Raw genomic sequence first — 17,286 nt, forward strand, 5'->3', positions numbered from 1 at the left:
AAGCAGAGAGTCAGATTATAAAAAGCTTATATTTTTAACCACTGTGGGAAACAGTCCCCCAAAGCAATGAGCAAAGAGCTATTATGCTCAATTTTCCACCTTGGTGGGGGGGGGCGGAGAAAGAGCTAAAAAGGAAACACATTAGTTATCAGGATAAATCTGACTCCAACAATCAAGTAGAGATGCATATACTGAAGGAAGAGGGATTTCATTGACAGAAAACATAATGGACATTAAAAATGTCTGCATGTAAAATGGATACCACACAAACTCTTAAAAATAAAATACAGGAGGATATGAACTGAAATCCTTATAACCCAAAAGATTATAGAATATATAAAGAAGTGCCTCCACCCACATTGGTTTAAAAAAAAAGACTACCCAGCAGAAAAATGAACAGATGATGAGACAAGTCATAAGAGAGGAAATCCAAATGACAAATGAATACATAAAAGGATCTTTGGGCTCTTAAAATAATCATGGAAGATGGTAATTACAAATATAAAAAGATACTATCTCACACAGATTAACATCGATTTTTAAAGTACAGTAAAGAAGTGTTGCAAGGGAGTAAAGCTATGGGAGTATAAACTGGTCATTCACCCACGTCTGGTAAAAACTGAGGCTGTACACATTCTACAACCCAGCAATTCCACCTCTACGTCCCTATCATGGAGAGAACATGTACACATGCAGCATTTTTTGTAAATCTAAAGGTCCACCAATAGTGGAATGGATAAATGCCATCAGCGGTGAAAATAAATGAATTAGAGCTACACATAACAAAATAACTGAATCTCACAAAAGTAATGAATGAGAAAAGATGAATGCAAAATAATACAGATTATAATTTCCATAAATTTTTAAAATATACAAAACTACTCCATACTATTTAGGGACATCTACAGACATAGTAAAAATGTTAAACTCATAAAAATGTTAAACTCACCAAATTAAAGATGGCAGTTATCTCTGGTAAAAGACAGAGGGATAGACGCAATCTGGCTGCTAAACATATGGGCCTTTAATGGATAATGTTTTGCTTCTTAATTTGGAAATGAGGCACATGGACTTTTTTTTTTTTTTTTTTGGCCGCGCGGTTCGTAGGATCTCAGTTCCCTGACCACGGATTGAACTCAGGCCACAGAAGTGAAAGCAGAGAGTCCTAACCATCAGGCAACCAGGGAACTCCCTACATGGACTTCTGTATTACTATTTTTTACAGTAAAATTTTTAAAATTTAAATTGCAGTTTCTCTACTCAGAATTAACTTTTCTTAGTGTTAATCAACTCTTCTTTAGTGTTTCAGCACAACAGTTCTCAGAGTTTCCTCGTATGATCGCCAACAAACCCTTTCAATTTATACTGCAAAGAAACTTTGGCACAATTTCTTTTCTTCTGAGGGGCAATAAGTGAAATTATCCATTTCTACTGATTAACCAAATTAATTGAATGAGTAAAACTCTACACTCTACCTAAAATACAAGAAAGAAAAGAAGGAAAAAATTCTCACATAAACAAGGTCAGTATTGCTCAATTAGGATTACTAATTATTATACTATGAGCATTACATTACAATAAGAAAAGTCTGGAAGAGCAAAGCAACCATGCTGTAATGGAAGCTGATATCAGAATGCTCGTTTCCAAGTATTTTTAATTGCCTAATGGTAAATAAAAATAGAAAGCTAAAGAAGTAATGACAATACCTACATTTTTATAAGGACATTAAGGAATTATTTCAAAACAACAGGTATCATATTTACAGACTTGAACTTACCAATTTGCATAGTCAAAATCAAAGGCAATAGTAATTTCAGTTCCCTTTGGAATACTTTGTACAGAATAAATGTAAAGATGTATGGTTCCATCCTCAATTTCATGCCTCACCTGTTAGTTAAAAGAATAATTTTGTATTTCCATAAATATATGTCTCTATAAATTATTTTCTACCTTTAGAAGCATCTCATCTTGCAATTTTGAAAACTATTCTTTTCAAAGTAATTCACAAATACAACATGGAAAATATGCCATTAATTACAAGACTTGTACCTAAATCAGTGGTTATCAACTGGGAAGGAGGTACACATCTATGCAAGTTTGATACAGGCTCTAGGAGCATCGAAAAGAAAATAACTCTATTTCATCAATTCTATGGTGCATATTTTTTCCCCTTTTAAAATATGTGAAATTGGGAGTTTTACAAGTGATGGCATCTTTGATTTAATGAAATGCATTAATGGTACAGTTTATAAATATATAGTTAAAGTATAGTTTAACACTATACTTTTCTGTGATATACACTGTTCTAGGTACTCTACATGTATTAACTCCTTTAGTCCACATAACATCTTTTTACAGATAAAACTGAAGCACAGACAAGGTTACAAAGCTAGTAAGTCAAAAAGAAGACATGAATCTGTAAGTCTTGCTTCAAAACCTACACTTAACTGTAACATTATATAACTAGAAAACATTTTATTTTGGTATGTGAAAAACAAAACCAGAAATATTATTTTATACACCACTTCTAAAACATAAGTTACTAGCACATATAAAATCTACTTTAGTTTTCAGCTTCGTCATCTACCTTGATCAAATCAGAGCATATATTTGACTCATAAATAGAGCTTCCAGAATAAACAGAGAAGTCCAGTATTTTCTCTTACAAGTAACATCACAATTTCTTCAATGCTCAAAGTAACCTGAGACCTCACAGCCAGTTATCACCTAAATTTTCGTAATGGAAAGATGTTGGGCAGTATAAAATGCATAAACAACTAAAAACTGTTGGTCTGTTTTAGGCCACCAGACTTTTTTGTGCTTAATACTCAGATTCCACACACTCCCTACCCCTGCCTCCCCAAAGGATTTCTATAAGCTTACCTCTGCATTCGGTGTACAGGAACGCCTAATGAACCGAGCTTCATTCCCAAAAGTCCTTGCATCAACACACATTTCTAGACCATGAAATTTAGAATAGAATAAAACAAAAGGGTATGGTCTACAAAAAAAGAAATGCATTAGAAACTATTAACATTTTGAATTTAAGAAATTTCTAAAAGACTCATAGTAAGTAGGGAGGCCAAGATTTGAATATACGCAGTCTGATACCGGAACCCATTCTTAACCACTAGGCTAATTCATGCTAATAAGATTTTTACCTGCTCATATAACCTTACCTAAACCAAAGATAATTAATTCAGGTGGGAATTCAAATTTACAAAGAATGATAAAAAGGGAGTGATTACTGCCCTTACATAAGGATTCATAATGAGATGCCATTAAAGTTCCTATCAGTGCATTTACGTGTTTGATTTACAGCACTGTTTCAGATCGAATCTGCTATACGAAAGGGAAAGATTCTTGTATATCTTTCATAACTTAAGTAACTCAGTTATAAACAATACGAAATATTTTAAATAATTATAGCATATAGGCTGAGAATGTTATTTCCCTAGAGATGCAAACATATTTCTAGACCTCAGGGAAGCAATGGCTATCACAAGATCACATCAATTCCCACCCCCAAAATCACAAACGATAGAAGAAGGCTCCAAAGTCCTTCCAGTACCAAGAAAGTCGGAGTTGAAAGTGGTGACAATAACATAAGACCAAATCTAACATCCTCTGATAAAAGGAGGACGTGGTCACCAGTGGTCTTTGCAGGTTCTAGCAATTATAAGGAATTAGGAAAGTCCTAGATGGAAAGGGTTCCTTATAATCTCAGGTAATCAGACTTTTTCATTAATGTCCACCTATATTGCTACAGTTTATCTTTGAAGTAGATTGTTTTAGGAGTGTCAGCAAGATAGGGATGGGTAAGAGACTAAGGAATAGGGACTTCCCTGGTGGCGCAGTGGTTAAGAAGCCGCCTGCCAATGCAGGGGACACGCGTTTGATCCCTGGTCCAGGAAGATCCCACATGCCGCGGAGCAACTAAGCCCATGTGCCACAACTGAGCCTGTGCTCTAGAGCCCGTAAGCCACAATTACTGAGCCCGTGAGCCACAACTACTGAAGCCCGCGTGCCTAGAGCCCGTGCTCTGCAGCAAGAGAAGCCACCGCAATGAGGCGCCCGCACACAGCAACAAAGAGTAGTCCCCGCTTGCCACAACTAGAGAAAACCCACACATAGCAATGAAGACCCAACGCAAGCAAAAATAAATTAATTTTAAAAAAGAGACTAAGGAATATATCTGCATCTACAGTTTTAAATATTAAAATAATCCCTTAGAAAACAAAATACACATAAACAATAGCTTTGTGCTTAAAATAGCCAAAAATTCAATATTTAACTACAGAAAACATGGAGAAAAAAATGAATATACCTCTTAAAGAAATATCCATTTGCTTCAAACTGTTCTCTTAACATAAACTTCCCTCTGTATTCAATGATAAGTGCATCAGGAGGCAAATCTTTTGCAGATTTCAGAATTTTCTTATTTTTTTGTATATGGCTCTACAATCAGAGAAAAGTTGAGATTAACTAAAACCAGACTGCTTTCAGTCTAAGTACTTAAGATATACAGTAGAAAAAGGTTTTTGTTTTATCATCTCTTGGCAAATGATATATTTACCTCTACAGGAGGTTTGAAGATCAAATTATTGGTATTCGAATCTGATTTATTTATCTCTTTTTTGTCATTTCCGTTGCCCAGTCTCAGAGCTATTCTTTGTGCCTCCCTCTGAACACCCTCACTATATTGGTTATTATTTGCCTCTTCATATCGATCCATCCATGCTTTGATTTTTGTCTCCCATCCAAAATTTGAACCATCAGACGAAGGATCAATCTCTGGAGCTGAGCCCTAAAATCATAGCAAACTAAGCATTAATATCTGGATTTTAAGTATTTACACACACACACACACACACACAATATGACAATCTATATAAAAGAATACAATATAAACCAGAAATAATGATAGGCTTTCTAAGTTGGTCCTAGTAGGAAAAAGAAAAAAAAAAGACCGTAAGTGAGCAGCTTAATACATTTTTATACTGATGCCAGACACACAAGTTGGAAAACTGAAGGAAGCAGAGTTAAGTTGAATAGCAGAAATTTAAGCTTCACTACTGTAGCCAAATGGAGGCTTTCAATAAAACTGAAAATACCCAAAACTTTGGAGTCACTCTCAGCTAACGGTTAAAAAAAGATAGCGTGTAATAATTTTTTTGAGACTGCCAATATCTACTCTGTACTCACAGTTCTATTTAACCAGAATAAATTTGCAATTATTATGTAAACTATACATACTACATATTAAGTATAAACTTATTTTCTGATATAATACTTCAACTTTTAACATGTTTTATAATAAAAATATACTTTGATATCTTAATTTTGTATAATTCCAAGATCTATAATCAACTGTCCACATGATAAATTCAACATGAGAATAAAATGTCTCACAAAATAAAGACCTTTAAGCTTAAGTGCTTGCTCCTCCTCATACCCCCTATTAAAATCTGTAAGATAAGATTGCTAAGTGCCAAAATGCAGCAAGATGTTTTTTGATCCATCTCTTAGAATGAAAATAAAAACAAAAATAAACAAACGGGACCTAATTAAACTTAAAAACTTTTGCACACCAAAGGAAACCAAGAACAAAACGAAAAGACAACCTACAGAACAGGAGAAAGTATTTGCAAACAAGGTGACCAACAAGGGATTAACCTCCAGAGTATACAAACAGCTCATGCGGCTCAATATCAAAAAAACTAGCAACCCAATCAAAAAATGGGCGGACGACCTAAATAGATGGACAAGAGGCACATGAAAAGATGCTCAACATCACTAATTATTAGAGAAATGCAAATCAAAACTACAATGAGGTATCACCTCTCACCAATCAGAATGGCCATCATCAAAAATTCTACAAACAATAAATGCTGGAGAGGGTATGGAGAAAAGGGAACCCTCTTGCACTGTTGGTGGGAATGTAAATTGGTACAGCCACTATGGAGAACAGTATGGAGGTTCCTTAAAAAACTGAAAATAGAGCTACCACATGATCCAGCAATCCTACTCCTGGGCATACGTCTGCAGAAAACCATAGTTCGAAAAGATACATGCAGCCCATTGTTCACTGCAGCACTATATACAATAGCCAGGACATGGACAACCTAAATGTCCATCGATGGATGAATGGATAAAGAAGAGGTGGTACATACATACAATGGAATATTACTCAGCCATAGAAAGAACGAAATAATGCCATTTGCAGCAACATGGATGGATCTAGAGATTGTTAGACTGAGTGAAGTAAGTCAAAGAGAGAAAGACAAATGTCATACGATATCGCTTGTATGTGGAATCTAAAACAATGGTACAAATGAAGTAATTTACAAAACAGAAATAGAGTCACAGATGCAGAAAACAAACTTATGGTTTGGTTACCAAGGGGGAAAGGGGGGAGGGATAAATTGGGACATTGGGATTGACATATACACACTACTATATATAAAATAGATAACTAATAAGGACCTACTATATAGCACAGGCAACTCTACTCAGTACTCTGTAATGACTTACATGGGAAAAGAATCTAAAAAAGAGTGGATATACGTATAACTGATTCACTTTGCTGTACAGCAGAAACTAACACAACATTGTAAATCAACAATACCCTAATAAAAATTTTTTAAAAAAAGAAAAAGAATGCTAAATGCCAAGCAGTGAAAAGTTACAACCTCTCAATAGGCTTTAGGAAACAAAAAGGGAATCTTTTCTCATTGGAATGCAACTTAGAGAAAGGCATAATTACCACACATTTAAAAAGTTTATTAAAGCCTGGACTCCCTCAATTAATTATTTGCAGTCTTAGGATGAAAATCAATTAATGCAGATAACAAAAACATATATCTTATCAATAGCATAATTCAAATTTATAATGGATTTATTAACACAAGAAGTTTCAATTTAGTTGTTTGCAAATGCTGTTCATCAATTTTTCTACAGAATGGAACACCTGTATGAGAAGACAGATTATTTCTATAATGTGTACAACCTACCATAACTGTGAAATTTAAAAATCACATATAGATTTCATGAAAATTCTTATATATGCTGTTAGACATGTACATGTGTATGGTAACACTTACTAAAATTTACCATCAGTCCACCTTCCATAGAAGTAACTAATCTTTACTACAAAAAGTATTCTTTTCTATAATGAAACAAACGATAGTAAGTTGCTCAACTATTTGATAGGGGTAGGTTTCTTTTACCAACTGATCTTTTACGGAATTATATATTCTACATTACAATGACCACTTGATAAAGAACAGATTTTTATACAAATATGAAACATCACATATTTTTGGGCCTTTATTTATTTTTATTCTTTTTTTATTTTTCAAAATTTTCTATAGTGAATATGGCTTATATAATACAAAAATGTTTTTCAAATACTATATACAGACACAAAAGTTTACAATCACTTTTTTTACTACCCCTATTTATTTGTTTATATATTGAGGTATAACTGATTTACAATATTATATTAGTTTCAGGTGTACAATGTAGTGATTCAAAATTTTTTATTGATCATACTTCATTTAAAGTGATTATAAAATATTGGCTATATTCCCTTTGCTTATTATTATTATCCTTGTAGCTTATTTATTCTATACATAGTAGTTTGTACCTCTTAAGCCCCTAACCCCATCTTGCCCTTGTCACCCCTTCCCCCACTGGTAACTACTAGTTTGTTCTCTGTATCTGTGAGTCTGTTTCTATTCTACTTATTCATTTGTTTTATTGTTTAGATTCCACATATAAGTGATAATATACAGTATTTGTCTTTCTCCTATATGACACTACATATTAAGGTTTTCATCAGCTTTATTAAAGAAATCTTCTCAGCTTTTAATTTTTTTTGCTCTCCCTCCCCCTCCCCAAATAAATCCTCTACTAACTTGGTTTCTCTTCAATACAGCTCTTCTATATCTCTTGAGCCTTTTTAATATGACAGAATTACTTATTAGAAATGTAATGATCTTAAAGACATATTCAAGTTAACGAAAAAATTTTCAAAGATGAACAAAGTATTTTTCAAATTTTAATCTGTCACTTCTTTAAGTAATAAATGAAAATATCTCAGTTAAGTAAAAGATGCTCCTTCCTCATTAAGCCTGCTATTCAGATTAGATAAAATGGGAAAAAAGGAAAACCACTGGAGTATCAATAGTTCCAACAGCTTAATAAAAAACCCTTTTTCAGACCTCTTCATTCTGGTGTCAGAGAAAATCCCATAAATACAAGTTTAATATAGTAAATATAAAACCCCCAACTTTAACATATACAGAACATTTTATAAGACTTTGGACTTGCAGTATGCTGAGTGACACCATGTATTAACATTCTTAAGAAAGAGTTCCAAAACTATGCAAGAATAATCATTGGACAGCTGCTTAATGATCTGTTTTCCAGGAATGTGGAATAATTAATAATGATTACACTTTATACTATGGCGACAACAGATGTATTCTAACACGCTTCCCACATCCTATTTTAATATCTGGCAACTTGAGATATTCATTCTCCTTTACTACCTAACCTAGAAAGTTAGAGTAACACTGTATAGTTGACCTCCGTGATCCAACAGAAACCTATCTTTTAAGGGGAGGCACAGCTGGGGGGGCTTGCTTCTCTCAGCAATCTTGGCATCTACAACATTGAGGATGTATTCTAATTAATTCAAGGCACAAGTGACCAGTTTGTACTTACACGGTGAATCTATGGTGATTTTATAATATTTTATAACTACTGACAACTAAATCACTAGAATTCCAACTTTGCAAAACAGCAAAATTTCAAATTCCAAATATTATTTTGCATTTCTATGTCTAGAATACTAGTGGTACTGGAGACACGGAATATAATGATAAATGAAAATTTTTAATTTTAGTATTAGAAATTTTACTATTAGAAATTACTTATATATCTCCTTTTGTTTAATGTTTTAACAGTGTTAATAAACTCCAAGAGTGGTATATTAACCCTATTATAATTCTCTATGGTCCCACTTCTGGTAAAGATAATAAGCAATAAAATGACACAGAACTAAGACAGCATAATTTACTTTATTATGAACAAGCAACCACTTAGTTAACCACTAGATATTTGACAACTGATAATAAGGGCTTAAATTTAATGTGTTTACCTTAACTCTTGATGATTTCCTAGATCCTTCACGAAAGGCCTGAAATAACATGGAATTCTGAGTTAGTTTTTTAAAAACTGGATATAATTAATATTTAAAAATGAGTTCACTCAAGCTTTTTATTGAAGTCGCATAAATAACACAAAATATGGTAATAACCAATACAGTCAGAACTAGGGGAATGTTGAAGTAAAGTCTTCTACTAGAACACTGTACTACTATTAAAAATAAATACAGACTATGTAATAACATGAAAATATGTATAAGATACAATGCTAAGAAAATTTCTAAATTTTCTGTGTGCTCAATATTACAATCATGGAAAAATATTTGATAAAAGTTGGAAGGTATTAAAAATATTGCAGTAGTTTTAAGTCATGAGCCAAGTTTTGGGGTGGGTTAAAATAATTTTGTTATTACTTTAATTTCTAAGTCAACTAGAGAGTAATACTTGAGCACTTACTAGTAGGGACTCAAATTATAAGCACTATGGTGAAAAGAACTGTACTTACTCAGTAAATATTGAATGGGAGCTCTCTAATCTGCCAAGTCCTAACGTGTTATCTAAGACTTACTTCACCACTCCACTCCCCAAAGTGTACACTCTTATTTCGAGAGACTTACGAACACTAAACCTAGAGTAAGCAATATAGTTCCTAATTTATTTAAGTTCCAAATTTGTGTGCAGACTATACGTTGGAAGACAGCAAGTTTTATTAAAAAGAGGAGGAGGAGGAGAAGGAGAAGGAGAAGCAGCAGCAGAAGAAAAGAACCTTCACGTAAAACACAGAAAAAGAGCTAGGACTATGGAGAATAGATATGTTCAGACAGGTGGACAACTGAAAGAAATACAATTCTGGTACTAAAGAAATATGAAAGATGGCACGCAATAGGAAGAAATATGTCACACTCAAAGAAAAACTAATATACCGCACTTGTTACCTACTGAAAATAGTTATGACGTAAGACTGGCTAAAAAAAATGTAAAAGTAGGTCATGAAAGCCTTATTTAAAAAGTCACATTTTAAGATTCTGACTTAAATACCGTATGTTCTTCACTATGATGAAGGAATCCATGAAATACCTCTGAGCAAAGAAGGGATATAAAAACGATATTCACAGAAAATGTCAGAACCAAATGCAGAATGGACTAAAGTAGAAAGAGGATAAAGTTGGAGAAATTAAAGAAGATATTACTGTACTAGAGGTAATAAGGGCGTAGACTGGGTTTATAGAAGCAAAAAGGAAGAAAAATAACAATATACTGAAGAGACATTCCCAAGGAAAAATCAATAGTGCTTTTGACAATAACTCTGAATGTCAAAGACTAAAGATGACTTAAAGATTTTTAAACCTAGATAATGGCTGTGCTGCTGAAACAAAAGAAGAATTTGAAGTATGATGAAAGAAGATGCAAGTTTGATTTACAGAGGAAACACTGAAAGAAAAATAGAACATTCATAAGTAAGTAATATGTGCTGACCATAGTTTTATGAAAAACTTAATATCAAGTTTGAAAAATTCTTTTCAAGTAAAATTAGAAAATTTAAAAAATTAAAAAAAAATTAAAATCCTAATATATGGGTCACAATACACAATCCATGTCGTTAACAGTGTTAACGCTTCATGCCAAAGCCCTAAAGTGCTAAAACACCAACCAACAATACCTTAATAGGGTTTTATGAGTATTTTTTAAATGTCATCTGTCCAGAATGTCTATTGTTAACTCCATTCACATTTTTAACAGTTAGCCATAACAACAGGCTGAATAAAAAGCGAAATTAGATATATCCTTCTGCTATATATTTTTAACTATATATTGCCCCCAAATAATAGTAAAAACTTAACAGTAAAGCAAACTAAATCTTTTACGCCCAGTTCCTGGATTTTTTTTTCTAACCCTTATCAAGTATTACTAACTTAACAAGAGAGAAAAAATTCTTTTTAAATATACAACAATATTCTGAAACAAATAAAATGTGCTCCAAGACAGAATTGATTCATTTTAAATAGCCAAAAGTCATTCCAGCCAGAGAAAATGCAAAATCTGTTTTATTAAAAAAGTAGATTTGTTAATCTAGATGACCTAAAAATAGAACTACACAAGGATAACATTTCCAAGTAACTTTTATACAGTAAACAGAGAAGGCATAATTTGAAAGCAGTAGATGAAAAAATTAGGTCAATACCTAAACACGAGTTCCTAAATTGTAAAAAGCACTTAATAGACAATCACTTTCTCTGTATAAGTTACAATCTGAGATGAGGAAAATAACAATGAAATAAAGCAAAATGTGCTTAAGTGCTGTAATAATAGGTTCAAGTGCCATGATGAAATGCAAAGAAAGATCATCATAGCAAATTTCATCGAAAAAAGTACTGCTTTAGATGGGCCTCAAAGTAGAGTAGGAGTTTAAAAGATAAAGATGGAGAAGAGAATATTCTGAACAATGAAGGGAACAGCTTAAGTAAAGATAACATATCAGAAATCAGAGGGAGAATTTGGTAATAGTTGTCCAGACTGAATAAAATACAGGAGAAGAATAGCAAAATTAGAGAGAGACACATATGTGAAGACTGCTAGAATCAAGACTTATTTTAAACAGGGAGGTGAAATTAGAAAATGAAAAAGATATTTAAAAGTACATGCTGCCGGACTTCCCTGGTGGCGCAGTGGTTAAGAATCCGACTGCTGGGCTTCCCTGGTGACGCAGTGGTTGAGAGTCCGCCTGCCAATGCAGGGGACACAGGTTCGTGCCCCGGTCTGGGAAGATCCCACATGCCGCGGAGCGGCTGGGCCCGTAAGCCATGGCCGCTGACCCTGCGCGTCTGGAGCCTGTGCTCCGCAATGGGAGAGGCCACAACAGTGAGAGGCCCTCGTACCGCAAAAAAAACAAAAACAAAAACAAAACAAAAAAAAGAATCCGACTGCCAATGCACTGGGGACACCGGTTTGAGCCCTGGTCTGGGAAGATCCCACACGCCGCGGAGCAACTAAGCCTGTGTGCCACAACTACTGAGCCCGCGCACCTAGAGCCCGCGCTCCACAACAAGAGAAGCCACCACAGTGAGAAGCCTGTGCACCGCAATGAAGAGTAGCCCCGCTCACCTCAACTAGAGAAAGCCTGTGCGCAGCAACCAAGACCCAACGCAGCCCCCAAAATTAATTAAATGTAAAAAAAAAAATACATGCTGCCTATTAAATAACCAAATAATATCATGAAGAATTACTCAAAAAAAATGATTTTATACCTACGTATAATTTCACTCTTTAATAAATATATAGTCATTATTGAAAGTATCTTTTACCTTACATGACAAAAAACTTCATTAGTAATTATAACAAATTTATTAAAAAGTGGCTTATAAATAGTTTTCTGCCATCATATCCTGGTGATATATATATATATTTTTTGCAGTACGCGGGCCTCTCACTGTTGTGGCCTCTCCCGTTGCAGAGCACAAGCTCCGGACGCGCAGGCTCAGCGGCCACGGCTCATGGGCCCAGCTGCTCCGTGGCATGTGGGATCTTCCCGGACCGGGGCATGAACCCGTGTCCCCTGCATCGGCAGGCAGACTCCCAACCACTGCGCCACCAGGGAAGCCCCTCCTGGTGATATTTTAATACAAAAATTTAAGTGAGAAAAATCTAGATCATAAGAAATTCAACAAATGTGGAGCCTTATTAAAATGATTAAATATGATTCAGAGACAAACAGCTATAAACAACCATTCACAATCATTATATGCTCCTCTACCTCTTTATAAGCTATTAAAAATTTAGAACTGTTATTTCTGTTTTCTAAACCAACAACCCACTAAATCTTATTTTAGCTTTTGCATTTCTATGACTAGTCTCATCAGAGTGATGATTTAAAGCAGTTTGCAAACATTTTTCTCTACTCCATTTCAATCTTTAAAACACATTAAAAATTTTAAATGAGTTTGAGTAAGCTTAGATGCTGCTACCTTCTCTAGCTACTATCCATTACTTCTACCACTTCCTATCTATTCATCTTCAAAATAGGAAAAACTTACTTTTTTACATTTTGAAATGTTTTGTTCTTTCTCCCCACTTTTTTTCCTTCTTTTATCATTAACCTTGGAAACTCTTGAAGCAGTTAAAGTAATCGATGTCGGGGTATGCTGAAATGCAGTATATAATTCCACAGGAACCTCATCACCACTCTCAGTTGCACTGGTATCACCATCTTCAAAGGCAAAATAAAAATTATTGCACAAGTAATACTTCTACTTCAAACAATAAAACAGCATTCCACATGACAAACTATTATTCCCCCACCTTTCTGAAGAATAAACATATTTTTTCACTTCCTCACTCAGTAAGACACATTTAAATGCAAACTGCAAATATATTTCTGATATGTTAAACTAGAAAGGATACAAAATCTGACAACACACTCAGGTGATGTGACTGTGGGAAACAGACACTTACAAACATAGCCAGTGGAAATTCAGAATTCTCTATGAAGGGGAATTTAGCTATATCTAGCAGAATTCTATATACACTTACCCTCTTCACCCAGCAACCCCATTTCTAGGGATCTATCCACAGATAAAATGGGAAAAGTACAAAAAAACCCTTATCCAAGAGGGTTTCATGACGTTACTATCTATAATAACAGCCCAAATGTCCATCACACAGTTCAATAAACTATGGTTATTCAAAAATAGTTGTATTGGTGGCAACATGTTTTATAAGCCAAAGTGAAAGTTTGGCATATGTTACAACTTCAAATCCTGTTCCTAAAAATGAAATAAACACTATTGCACATGATCAACTAACGGATCACCATCTTTCAAAAGAGCAAACATATTTTACATCTTTAAACCAATAGGTTACCTATGTGCAAGAAAATATGGATGATTTTTATTTATTTTCCATATTTCCTAAAATAAATACATTACTGTTCTATAAAATCTGTAAAAAAAAGAGTATTTAAAACCTACACTTGAGATTGTAAATTATATATACAATCAACGTTCATTAGCAAGCAGTTTACGTCTGACTAAAAAATATGCAGGGCACTTATTCTCTCAATCATACTAAAGTTAATTTACTATAGATCCTTTTCACCCACCTGACATATTTTCCCTTTTCCGGCGTTGTAGTAGCACCGCCCTCTCTTTATCCAAACTCCTATATTAAAATATTAACATGATTATTTATAAACTTTCATAAATTTAGATATAAAGCAGATCTGTTTTAAATGTGATAAACTTGATAATTTCTCTATGTTCTTATTGAAAAATGTACAGTATAAAATATACGTACATCACTTGCCTTACAGTTTAGATTTGATCTAGCATAATTAGCAGTAGATGCCAGTTAAGTGACTCTGTTAAGAAAATAATTTTTTACTTTGGAAACTAGTACTTTTTTTTTCCAAACTGAACAAACCAAAAAGTCTGGGGGGACATGTTAGCGTCATTATTGCATTATTACTATTTGCCTAATTTCCAATTTTGAAATAATAAACACTAAACATTTAACAATTAAGCAAAATATTTCATTAACCTCCCCCAGCCTCCGCTCATGAAGTACATCATCCATAGTAACTGTTTACTTGCCCCGCTCTCCGCCCCCAAAGCGTTTTCACTGTCTAAACTTATTAGTCTAAATGTCAAATAACTAGATATAGTTCTTACATGGGAGCTGAGATGGGAGAATAAGAGCTTTAGACTGAAATACCTACTACTCAGTAATAAGACTTGCCTTAATATCTAGTAGGACATAAAACTATCCTACCATCACTGATAATTCTAGTTATCACAGAACAATAAGCAGATATCACTCAAGTGACTGTCCTCCCTAATGGTCAGTTTTTAACCAAGCTTTACTGAAAATCAGCAGATTTTTACCCCATGATTAAAAAAAAAGATTTTAACATGTTAAAAAAACCCCAACTATCTGGAAAAAGGCTAGTAACTATTATAAAGTGAAACAAAATCAAAGAAAAACCTCACTCATACAAGGATATGTCCACTCTCACCACTCTTATTCAACATAGTTTTAGAAGTCCTAGCCACGGCAATCAGAGAAGAAAATGAAAAGAAATCCAAACTGGAAAAGAAGAAGTAAAACGGTCACTGTTTGCAGATGACATGATACTATACATAGAAAATCCTAAAGATGCCATCAGAAAACTACTAGAGCTCATCAATGAATCTGGTAAAGTTGCAGGATACAAAATTAATGCACAGAAATCTCTTGCATTCCTATACACTAACAACGCAAGATCAGAAAGAGAAATTAAGGAAACACTCCCATTTACTGCAATGAAAAGAATAAAATACCTAGGAATAAACCTACCTAAGGAGGCAAAAGACCTGTACTCAGAAAACTATAAAGAACTCATTGAAGAAATCAAAGATGACACAAACAGATGGGAGAAATATACCATGTTCTTGGACTGGAAGAATCAATATTGTGAAAATGACTATACTACCCAAAGCAACCTACAGATTCAATACAATTCCTATCAAATTACCAATGGCATTCTTCACAAAATTAGAACAAAAAATTTTACAATTTGTATGGAAACACAAAAGACCCTGAACACCCAAAGCAATCTTGAGAAAGAAAAATGGAGCTGGAGGAATTAGACTCCCCGACTTCAAACTATACTACAAAGCTACAGTAATCAAGACAGCATGGTACTAGCACAAAAACAGACATACAGATCAATGGAACAGGAGAGAAAGCCCAGAGATAAACCCATGCACCTATGGTCACCTAATCTATGACAAAGGAAGCAAGAATATACAATGGAGATAAGACAGCCTCTTCAATAAGTGGTGCTGGGAAAACTGGACAGCTACATGTAAAAGAATGAAATTAGAACACTCCCTAACACCATACACAAAAATAAACTCAAAATGGATTAAAGACCTAAATGTAAGACCGGACACTATAAAACTTTCAGAGGAAAACATAGGAAAAACACTCATCGACATAAACCACAGCAAGATCTTTTGTGACCCACCTCCTACAGTAATGAAGATAAAAACAGAAGTAAACAAATGGGACCTAATGAAACTTAAAAGCTTTTGCACAGCAAAGGAAACCATAAACAAGTCAAAAAGACAACCCTCAGAATGGGAGAAAATATTTGCAAACAAAGCAACCAACAGGGGATTAATCTCCAAAATATACAAACAGCTCATGGAGCTTAATATTAAAAAAAATTTTTTAAAAACCAACAACCCGATCAAAAAATGGGTGGACGACCTAAATAGACATATCTGCAAAGAAGACATACAGATGGCCAAGAGGCACATGGAAAGATGCTCAACATCACTAATTATTAGAGAAATGCAAATCAAAACTACAATGAGGTATCACCTCTCACCACTCAGAATGGCCATCATCAAAAAATCTACAAACAGGGCTTCCCTGGTGGTGCAGTGGTTGAGAGTCTGCCTGCTGATGCAGAGGACACAGGTTCGTGCCCCGGTCCGGGAAGATCCTACATGCTGCGGAGTGGCTAGGCCTGTGAGCCATGGCCGCTGAGCCTGCACATCCAGAGCCTGTGCTCCGCAATGGGAGAGGCCACAACAGTGAGAGGCCCGCGTACCGAAAAAAAAAAAAAAAATCTACAAACAATAAATGCTGGAGAGGGTGTGGAAAAAAGCGAACCCTCTTGCACTGTTGGTGGGAATGTAAACTGATACAGCCACTATGGAGAACAGTATGGAGGTTCCTTGAAAAACTAAAAATACAACTATCATATGACCCAGCAATCCCACTATTGGTCACATACCCTGAGAAAACTGTAATTCAAAAGAACACATGTACCCCAGTGTTCACTGCAACACTATTTACAATAGCTAGGATATGGAAACAACCTAAATGTCTAACAATAGATGAATGGATAAAGAAGATATGGTACATATATACAATGGAATATTACTTAGCCATAGAAAGGAACGAAATTGGGTCATTTGTAGAGATGTGGATGGACCTAGAGTCTGTCATACAGAGAAAAGTAAGTCAGAAAAACAAATATCGTACATTAATGCATATACATGGAATCTAGAAAAATGGTAGAGATGAACCTACTTCCAGGGTAGGAATAGAGATGCAAACGTAGAGAATG

General features: G+C 34.5%; 1 protein-coding gene across 8 annotated transcripts in view; it reads right to left on the minus strand.

Annotated features, from left to right (window-relative positions):
* KMT2E (lysine methyltransferase 2E (inactive)) overlaps nt 1-17,286 on the minus strand; it is a 99,331-nt gene that overhangs the window by 25,115 nt on the left and 56,930 nt on the right. For all 8 annotated transcript variants that reach the window (XM_082846744.1, XM_082846746.1, XM_082846739.1 and 5 more), the window contains 7 exons: nt 14,269-14,327; nt 13,205-13,377; nt 9,167-9,205; nt 4,577-4,807; nt 4,328-4,458; nt 2,884-3,001; nt 1,778-1,887 (listed from right to left, as the gene is read on the minus strand). In XM_082846744.1, coding sequence (XP_082702870.1) covers nt 1,778-1,887; nt 2,884-3,001; nt 4,328-4,458; nt 4,577-4,807; nt 9,167-9,205; nt 13,205-13,377; nt 14,269-14,327 — 861 coding nt within the window. The remainder of the gene's footprint in view (nt 1-1,777; nt 1,888-2,883; nt 3,002-4,327; nt 4,459-4,576; nt 4,808-9,166; nt 9,206-13,204; nt 13,378-14,268; nt 14,328-17,286) is intronic.

This window comes from Leucopleurus acutus, assembly GCF_964270905.1.
Source record: "Leucopleurus acutus genome assembly, chromosome: 9".
NCBI classification, from domain to species: Eukaryota; Metazoa; Chordata; class Mammalia; order Artiodactyla; family Delphinidae; genus Leucopleurus; species Leucopleurus acutus.